The sequence below is a fragment of the Camellia sinensis genome, chromosome 14 (genome assembly GCF_055761805.1).
Source record: "Camellia sinensis isolate YWXY chromosome 14, ASM5576180v1, whole genome shotgun sequence".
NCBI classification, from domain to species: domain Eukaryota; kingdom Viridiplantae; phylum Streptophyta; class Magnoliopsida; order Ericales; family Theaceae; genus Camellia; species Camellia sinensis.
The window spans coordinates 20,408,445-20,419,208 of NC_138974.1; the positions used below are offsets into that span (position 1 = coordinate 20,408,445).

Consider the following 10,764-nt stretch of genomic DNA (forward strand, 5'->3'; position numbering starts at 1 on the left):
AAAATTAGACGAAACAGAGTTACGATGAGGGAGATACGATGACTTGAACAGGTGAATTTTGATGTGAAAGTTGTGTGCTGCTGAAAGAAAAAGATGAATGGAGATAAACGGAGATGGATGGAAGGGACAAATTGAAATATTGATGAAACTTTAGGGTTTAACTTGTCAAAATTGAAACTTTAGATTTAAATTGAAAAACACGCGAAATCCTAAGAATTTATTTATTTATTTTATAATAAACCCATTATCTAGGTACCATAAAAAAGTAAAGGACGTTAAAAAGTGTCCTGTGACATTGTTTAATATTAAAAATATTGTAAAAAAATGTCTTGAATTGACGAAAATGTTAAAAATATCTATCGATTTCAATAAAAAGTATATTGAATCCAATGAAAAAGCGTTTGGTGATCTTATTTATTTATTTGTCTCTCTTGTGTTTAAGTATTTGTTACGTAACTCCCCACTTTTTATTTCATGGATATCATTACCAATCCATTATTATAAAACAATTTCAGAGATAATGTACAGAAGTTCTATACATTAACAAGGATAAATAAATGTAGATTCTCTCATTCAATTACATAATGAATGCAACATGATAAATAATTAAATAAGTTGTACGTAGGTTTACATCATTACATATAAAAGGAATGGTTCAACCCTTTCTATAACAATGACTGTAGACACCCCATTTGACCGTTCTCAAGACTCGGACGTCATCGCTTGTGTACTTGATGATTATGATTGCATGTGTTTGTTTTGAGTGCTCAAAGTTCTCAGTGGAGTGCTTTGCCTTTGAGCCTTGAAACCTTATCTGTTTTGTGCTTGGTTTTGGGGCAATCCTTGTTGTTTTTGAGTCTAGAACATTTTGGTGACCTGTTGGCCACCACCATGGGCTGTTGGCCATGGATAATGGTTGTCGGCCAGAGGTGTGGCTGATCGGCCACCAATGCTTTTTTCTAGATATTTGTTGACAGCTGTGAGCACAATAAGTTGCATCTCCCTACATGTGTATGGTGGGATGTTTCCAAGCTTAGAGGGTGTTTTTCTATAAATAGGGGGGTTCCTCCACCATTCTGAGAGGTTAGCAATTTTGAAACAAAATTCTCCCTTTCTCTCTAGATTTCTCTCTCTCTCTTGCAATTTTATATGCATTTGTTCACAAATCCTTAGCTTTTGCTTATACCTCCTAAACCAAATCTACTTACCTTTGAGCTGAGATTCTTTTGGACTCTCTTTGAGCTCTAGCAAGAGGTTTTAGCTTGGTTTGGTGCCTAAAGTTGAGTCTTGTTTCAAAGGTATAAAGCTTGTCTTGTTTGCTTTGTTTCAAGATACTTGTTTTGCCATCTATTTCAATTGTTTTTGGCCTGGTTTTGACCTATAAAAACCTATGTTTTTATGACCGAAAATGTTGGTTTGAGCCTTTCATTTAGTTAAGGGTGGTTCACCCTTCTTGCTTACTAGTTTGCTAAACTTTTGTGCCTATATTCATCACTTTCAAATCAATTTTTTTGGGCCTTTTAACCACTGAATTTCAAAGGTTTTTCAGTAGCTATAAACTTATTTTGAAGTCCAAAATTGGAGGGGTTAGCCATCCCTCCCCATGTCTTGTTTGCATGCCTAGTTAGCTTCATATGTTAGCATGTTTTTCTATTTTAACTTAGCTCAAGTCCAGTATGTTTTAGCCTCTTAAATAACTTATTTTAGTCCTGTTTTGGGCTGGTTAGTTTGTTTGAGTCTTGCTTTGCATAGTTGTAGTGTAACCCCATGCATTAGCTTAATGTTTTGGCTTTTTGTGTCTTGAGTCCAACATGTTTTAGACCATGTTTAGGGCTGTTTTGCCGCTGTTTTTGGTTGTTTGTTTTATTTGAGCCTTGCATGGCATGGTCCTAGTGTTAATTCCTTCACTAGCTTAGTGTTTTAAGGCTTTAACTAGCATTGGTGTGAGTTGGTTACATGTTTTAGTGCTTTTTCCACCTTATTTCAGCAGTTAATCACCTCTGTAATCCTCCTCAATTCTTCACTTTTGATTTGCTTTGAAAGTGGTTTCAAACCACTTGTTTGCCTAAGTATGAAATTGAGGTGTTACACCTAATGGTTTAATCTCTTAGGGGGTTCATTACCAACAGTGTGATGCCTCTTTCATCCCCAAAGCAAGTTGTGGTTTGAGCCCTCTTTTCACTAGAGGACAATCACCAACGGACAATTGGATTAATGAATGGTTTGGTAATTAAAATGAGTAAACAAAAATTAATAAGTAAAAGAGGCAAGATAAGCATCTTCCGTGTTGCATTACATGTGTTCGAATCGGACGTTAATTCGAACACAAGGAAAATAGGACATTTCATACTCAAAAGTGATTAAATGTGCCACTTTCCTTGGTCACCATTGTCCTTGATCATGCATGATAGGGTGGTGGTCTTTTTGGTCTTGTTTGTGCATTTATTAAACTTGTACAAAGTTGGTCCCTTAGCCATTATGCATGGAAATTGCTTGATTGATGGTTTGAGGGGCACGAGTTTCTCTCATTTGAGCTTGTATGATGATAAGGGGGGTAAACAATGTAGACAACCTGTGAGAATATACTGTTTTGCTCTCTGTTGCGCCATACAATTGTGAACCAGTAGTGGCTGACAGCCACTACCAGTTACCAACCGACCACCATTGGTAGCCGACCGGCCCCTTGTCCCCCTTGTTGGCCATTAGTGATTTTTGTACAGTGTGTTCCTGAGGTGGAGTAGAGGTGTTCTGGAAGTTAGCACAATTTTCAGTGACCATATGTGCAAACAGGGGCTTGCAACAGCAAAGTAGTGGCTTTTTCGGGTGAAGGATCTAGCATGCATGCATTCCTCGTTTTTCGGGATTAGCTAGTTAGTTTAATTCACTACAAGAAAACTGACTTTTTACGACACTACATCAACGGCATACAATAAATGCACGCCGTAGTTTCTCACTTTTACGACTTTTTTTTTGCACGTTGTAAATACTTTTTCAACCACAGCATATCTATTGCGTAGGTCGTGGATGTTAATAACGATGACTTTTTTACGACTTGCAATGCATGCCGTAAATAATAAAACTTTCTACGACATGCATATGGCATGCCGTTAATACATCAATTATACACGACGCACATACGCCAGCCATGAAAAGTGAATACTTTTCACGGCGTACACAATGCTTGCCGGTAAAAGTATTGCACTTTTTATGACGCACACACCGCCTATCATTAAAAGTATTGCCTTTCTACGACGCACAATGCATATCGTGAATTGTATGATAAAAAAATGCCAAAATGAAATTTGGGATGCCAATCATCAGCAAAAAAAAAAAAAAAAATAAAAATAAAATTTTTTTTCCCAAAATAACTATTTTGCTTTCTTCTAATCAGAATGGAACATCACAAGGGTTTCAATCTCTCTCTCTCTCTCTCTGATAATGATAAAGGCTCAATTAATTGCTAGGGTTACTAGGATCGTCTCAACTCTTCTCTTCGATTGTGTATCATAAATTATTAAGAACATAATAGTAATTATTTTGTAATAGAATTATTATTTATTGATTAAAATCATAAAATTTCTTAAATTTATTTTTTTATTCAAAATATTAATTAAACTTTAAATAATAAAACTTAAAAAAATATAAATTAAAATCAATTTTTACTTCAAAATTTTATCCCAAATTTAAATTTTAACTTTGAAACAAGCCCTCCAAAATTTCCTCCTAAAATTTTGTCTAAACTCCCCCCCCCCCCCCCCCCCCCCCCAAAAAACACAAAAGAAGAAAAGGAAAAAAACTATCAGCGAGATGTATTCAGGAGAGAGAGAGAAGACGAAGAAGAGACAGAAATTTTGTCTAAACTCCCCCCCCCCCCCCCCCCCCCAAAAAAAACAAAAGAAGAAAAGGAAAAAAACTATCAGCGAGATGTATTCAGGAGAGAGAGAGAAGACGAAGAAGAGACAGAAGGAAGAGAGACCATGAAGAGAGACGGAGGGAAGAGCAGTCCTTCGGAGCAACAGCCATTGCTTTTCTCGTGACGGCCATTGCGTCGCTCGAGCAGTCCTTTGGAGCTACCTCCGTCGCAGCCCCGTTCGTCTTCGCTTCTTCCTCCGGTCTCCGCTTCTCCCTCCAATCAACGAAGACCTCGCGAACGAAGCAAATAGAGCCGTCTCACCTCTCCCTCTGGCTAGAGCTCTCGCACCTCTCCCCCCCACCGCCCAATTTCAGGTGCATGTTCAGATACTAGGGTTTTGAGTTTTGATTTGAGGCTTTTCAATTTGTAAATTAGGGTTTAAGGTTTTTTAATTTCAATATTTGGGGCTTTTCAATTTGGGGTTTAGTGTTTGGATGCTTGTTCTGAGTGTTTAAACGGGACTTAATAGTGTCAATTTACCAAGTCTCTTTTTTAGGATAAATTCTTGGCATACATTGATTTTGTATTGGTCAAACAACTCAGTTCTGTAAAAAGATTCTAGTTCTATAGTGCAAAACTTTGTGCTTTATGTTGTAGGATCACATGTATGGTGGTCTTTTTTTGGTGTAATGTTAAATAAATAAATAAATTTAGGGATGGTGTACTGTAATTCCTTGTTTGGTAACTTGGTTGTTGGAATAAAAGCCATTGAGGCATATGGCTTGAGAGATGTGTAATCCGTTTGTGTGCCTTTTAAGGGGTGGTTCTGATGCCACATTACCATTTTTATTGTATTCCAAAGAAAGCCATGAATGGTTGTTGATTGCTAGCCATGTCAACCTTTTAGATTATTTTATTTTATTTTTTCTTTTTTTGGGGGAACAACACTCTTAAGAAGTGTTTGCCAGTAGACTCTTAAATTATTTGTAACACTCAAGAGGATTCACATGTGTTGTATATCACTTGAATATAAAAAGTTAGATAAGCCTCTAGGAAATTGGCTCAAGTTTGCTATTTGAATACTCAAAGTTATGCCTATTTATGGTGACTAGATGAGGCCATAAACTGTGAATACTACAGTCTATCATCTTTCTATTCATATGATGCTTACTTCTTTTTATGCCTTTGTTTACAATCAGTTAGTATTCAAATCTGAACAATGAGGAAGAACTTTTTGTAATTGCTGTGAACAATCATTTCATTTTTACTCTAGTAGGAAACTGTTCATTAAAATAAAATGGAAATAAGGAAGGTAGTGGTGTTTGTTTCTAATACAACCAGTTTAGCCATGCCTTATTTAATTAGCAATGCTAAAGTTGTTTTGATTTTCAACACCCAAATTTTCAGTTTAGTTTAATTATATTTCAAAGTTTGATAGGCATAAGTAATATGTACTAGAAGATATGGTTGATGTGTAGATATGGTTGTTATGGCTTTGCATTTCAAGTGGCACTGGAATTTCAGTTATTATGATGATTTTTGATGTTATTGAGTGAGTTTCGAGTCAATTTAAATGCAAGATAGATTTTTTATGGAATTAGAAGTTAAGTTGATTGAATTTGATTGAGTTTGAGTTCATTTTGACACTCATATTTATATCAATTGGGACTTGAGTTTGGTTATCGATTAGGGTTTCCATTTCAGTTTTATGGAAGGTTTGAAATGTTAGTTATTGTGCAGTGAAATAGGGAGGTGGAGATGCCTCCTTCTCCAGCAATGAGGTGTTCCCCTATAAGGGAGATCAAAGGGGATAATCACAAAAAAGGGCGCAGTCTCGAGGGCAGGATACTCCTCTGGGAGAAAAATGACGATCTTGCTCTCTTCAATGAGATGAAGACTAGAGAAAGTGACAGTTTCTTGCTTCAATCAAATGATGATTTTGAACATACATTCTGTAAGTTTCCATTCTATTGAAATTGGGTTTTGTGGGTTTCTTCTATTGGTAAGTATGGAATTTAGAGTTTTGTTGTTTTCTCTGGTTTAGGGGCTAGGGTTCAGTGTTAAAAACTCAGTCTTCTAAATTTGAGGTTATAGTTTCATTCATGAGGTTAGCTACTTTGTGCAAATATTTTAGGTTTGTACTCAATTTACCCACCCAATGGGACTAAGCTGGGTGTATTTTGTTGTGCTTATTTCCTATGGCTGACAATTGTTTGTCTTTATATTTAACTTCGATTTGCTTTAAACAGCCATGAAATTGAGATACTTGTCAGATTACAAGCTTGGAATGAATCAGAAAACAAAAAGGAAGACAAGGTTCAATATCACTTCTCTCCTCATATTATGTATATATATTTATTTACCAACTTGCCAACTTACCAAAAACATAGTTACCAACTTACCAAAAACAACTGATAGAAATGGAGGGTATATCCAGGGATGAATTTATTGGATCACTGAGAAGGTAAACTTCATTACTAATGAAAAGCTATAGTAAAGAAAAGTAATAAGCTATATATTTTGTATTAAGGTAATTTTTTGTGTTGATCCTGTAGGAAAAGCAGTGGTTTTTCTCGAGTATCAAAATATAGAGGAGTTGCAAGGTAACAAAAACAATTGCATATTATCTGTTAATTACTTGTTTATTTGTCTGTCATTAAAAAAACAGTTCTTTGATAATTTTCCTTTTTATTTTTTTTATTTTTTTTGTATGTGGTTGTTATCAACAGAAAGCTAAACCTGTTATTTTCCAATAATACTATAAGTCTCCTAATCAAATGCATGATATGATTCAACACGCAACTTGTTTCTTTTTAATGTTTCTTCAACTTTTATGAACACAAATTTTAATTATTGACTTGGAGATGCAAGTAACGGATTTATTGTCGATTTAATGTTAATTTATTTATAATTTAAATTTTGGCATTTTTGCCACTATTGTAATCCATATGTAGCTCAAGTTGCCTATCTTCTTATCACAAATTCAAGATGGCAAATGTGTTGTTCTTTTTTACTTATTGTATTTTTATGTCAATAAGCAGACATCATCATAATGGAAGATGGGAAGCTAGGATTGGTAGAGTATTTGGCAACAAATACCTCTATCTTGGGACATATGGTAATGACTTCGTACTCTTGGGCAAGGCCTTAATCTTTCTCTTTTACAAATGGCTACATGTCAAAGACCAACAGGTGCCATGTGTTGAATGAATTATTAATGTGATTTATATCTAAGGTACAAACACAAATCCATTGACAATTTATATTTAAATTTTAAGCATTGCTATTCAAGATAAAAAATTGGATTCACTTTTTAAGTTCAATTGTGTGGCAATTAATTAGGGTATTAAATGTAACACTTTATCTCATATTTTCTCTAATTATTAACCAATTATATTACTTACACATCATTGGGTTTGGCCTTCTGGTGATACAAAACATTATTGGCATCCAATGCTTGTTATGCCTTCCAGAACAATTGCACTATCATTCCTTTTATTGTCTCCCTCCCTTTCTCTCTCTCTCTCTTTTAATTTTTTTTTTATGAAGCAATTTTATCCGTCAAGCAACTTTAATAAATAATAAATGACTAATTTCGAGTTCTCCTGTTTATTTTTTTTCTTTTGACATGCATGACTAATATCAGATTGGCTTGACTTTTTAAGTGGACTGGTTAATATAATTTATTCTTGGCTATTTATGCACAGGCCTTTTGAATGCTTTTTCTTTTTTTTTTTTCCTTCATGTAAGAATACTTGCATGATAGTTTCTTTGCTTGGGTTTTGGTTGTCTAGGAGTTCAGACATCATTTTCACCTCCCTCCCTACATGCCACTAAAAAGGAAAAAAATTATGAAACCAAACAATTGATTTTGTATAAAGTGTCTTTTCTTTCACTGAAGGATTGAAATTTTTCTATAAAATGAGCGTGGTATTTTACTTTTGTCTTGCTGCTTATGCTAGAATTCTAAGGACTGTGGTAGCAAATAAGAGTTGATGAATTTAATGTGATTAAAAAAAGGGCTAGTGTTCAAGGTTTTCTCTAACAATTACCATCACATGGGTATTTAAGGTTTTCTCCGACAACTATCATCACATGGGATGGCTAACTTGAAACTAAAATGAATGAGATACTGAAATTTGATTTGTGCTCAATTCCATATTTTATGAAAGTGCCCCTATTCTTTAGTAATAGCTTGTGATTGAATTAGATACTAATTAAAAATTAGAGAAGAAAAAGATTAGCTTAGAGATTATTCCTATAGTTCCTTATCTTATGTATTTGCTACTAAGTTTTCAGGTAGAATTACGTCACATTGTCCCAAAAAGCGCCTAAAGCTACTAAAACGTACCTAAATTTATTCTATAATGGATTGAAAGTTTTTTTTTAACTTGTAAATAACAGACTCTAATTTGACTTGGACTCTTTATTTTGGAACTTACAATAGTAATGGATAAAACCTATACAAACCTAAACCTCATACATAAAAATCCTTTACCATAATCATGCAAGTTCCAAGTAGGTGCTGCATTTATGTTTTAAAATTTCTTGATCATTTCTTAATACCTCAAGAAATATTTTTGTCCCTGAGTCGTTTGTTTTTGTACTTATGTGAAGCTTTTTTTGTCATGCAGATAAGAAATGCAACAGGGTTAGTTGCTCTAGTTATTGCCGCGAGTTTAGGTGACATATACATTGGGCACCCTTGTCCCTGTGATAGGAGCAAGTGGATTTGCTACAACAGTAGCTGTGTCACGACCCAAACCCGCCTCTGTAGGTTTAGCATCGTAACCGGCCAGTAATCCGTAGATTACCGAAGGCCTTTGAACAGATTAGCAAATAGTAAGGGGCTGCGGAAGCAATTATACAAAATAGACAAGGTCCAATGAGCTGTGATAACATATATGGGACAACACATTTCAAAACTTATATATATACATAAGCATGCCAGTCAAGGACACTAATATTTACAAAATATTTACAGAAGTGAACTTTCCAAGACCTGACTTTACAAAGTACTCACAGAGACTAGCATAAGCACAAAAATAGCCATGGAAATAGACTTCAATAGGGACCTCCTCGGGAGGCACAACGGTTGGCTGACAAAAACAGAAACGATGGCCGTCAACTTTGGCCCTGGTCACACGCCAGCTCACTTACATATATAATATAAATTGTGAGCGAAAGCCCAGTGAACAATAACAGAGTAAAGGGGTTTCAATGAATGAGTCCGAAAAGATTCAGAAATTATAATTCAGTTTCATATCAAAATCATAATTTGTCCATATCATATACAGACATAAATCATAAGTCATGCGCAAGCATACGTGATACATCTGTTAGCATTAATAGAACAGAACATAATAGAACGTATACACGTGAGGTTACGAATAACCAGTTCCATAAAGGAATCTCCGGATTCGGGTAACAGAACAGAATAGAAATATGCTAAGACCCCGTGACGGGGCCTCCAGTACGGGTAACAGAGTACTAACAGATTAAGTTCCATAAAGAAACCTCCGATACCGGGTAACAGTCAACAGATATCACATGATGCTAAGGATGTCACGAATACATATCAGAAATTAGACAATCATTCATTGAACAGAACATATCATTTCAGAAAACAGATCTCATTTTATCACACAGAAAATAAATACAGTTGAACATAACTTTACTAAGTTGTTATTCACAGTTGGCCTTGAGACATACAGACGGAGCAGATTGGTTAACAGTGTATGGCGCGTGACTTATAGAACACATAACAGATACATACTGGAAACATACTTTCGAATTGAACACAACCTGTTTCGTTTGCTCTTAGTGTGTTTCTAACCTTCAATCCTCATTATGGAGTCTTAAACATAGCCTAGGAATGCCTAGGATGGAATGAGGATGTAAGAATGCATTGGAAAACATTTCATAAAATTTGCTGAAATAAGGTCCATGCTCGAGCGTGGCTTTCCCCGCTCGAACAGACATGCAGATGTCGAAGCTCCGCTCGAGCGTGGACTTCCCCGCTCGAGCGGACTGTAAAATTTGACAAAAGTGCTGGATGCAAGATTTTCATGCTCGACGAGCGCTCGACCTACGCTCGAGCGTGAGACTCAGAGTCTCGCTCCAGCGTGGGTTCCCCCGCTCGAGCGAAATGCAAAACACACAAACTTCTGGGTATGCACATTTCACGCTCGAGCGTAACTCTCGCTGTTCGAGCGGAATGCATGTACTCAGGGTTCACGCTCGAGCGTGAAAGTCCCCGTTCGAGCGTGGGTCAAATTTCTGGAAAATCCAGATTGATCTCCAAACATGAAATTCAACATTCAACCATCCAAAATTCATTTTTCTGGGCCAAAACTTTGGAAAACACTTGATAACCTATAAAACAACATGCTAAAAGCATCATTTCAAGAAATTATGGCCCAAGAGCAAACCAATTATGCACAAACTCAACTTAAACTTTATAGATGATCCAAAACATGACATGCATGTGCATTTTTGAGCTAAGGCTCTCCAAAACATGATCAAATGCTATCAAACAACATGAAACTCATTGTGTTTCCAAAATTAGAATGAAATCAACACATGCATGAAGAAATTCTTGAAACTCATCATTCAAAATGCTATGAAACATGCATGCATGCATGAATTAATCCTCAATTCAACATTTTAACCCAATGCCTAGTTTTAGACACTAATTAACCATGAACCATGAAAGAAACAATTCAAATTCAAGTTCAAGGGGATGAAATCTCTACCTTAGGTCTTGAATTCTAGGTGTAGGAGATCAAATATGCAATTCTTCTTTAATTTCTTCTAAGTCTCCAAGCTAAATCTCTTGTTGAACTCAAATTCTCCTACTCTCCCTCTCTCTCTCGAATTGGTCTAAGAAAGAATGAAGGAATGATGCAAAA

At 35.6% G+C, this 10,764-nt stretch overlaps 1 protein-coding gene across 1 annotated transcript; it reads left to right on the top strand.

Annotated features, from left to right (window-relative positions):
* The first annotated feature begins 3,833 nt into the window (after window positions 1–3,833).
* Window positions 3,834–7,249, top strand: LOC114286804 (uncharacterized). The gene is made up of 5 exons (XM_082905793.1): window positions 3,834–4,227; window positions 5,594–5,807; window positions 6,103–6,169; window positions 6,409–6,456; window positions 6,895–7,249. The coding sequence occupies exons 2-5, from the start codon at window positions 5,612–5,614 to the stop codon at window positions 7,061–7,063; spliced, it is 480 nt and encodes a 159-aa protein (XP_082761919.1). The 5' UTR covers window positions 3,834–4,227; window positions 5,594–5,611; the 3' UTR covers window positions 7,064–7,249.
* Window positions 7,250–10,764: the final 3,515 nt, after the last annotated feature.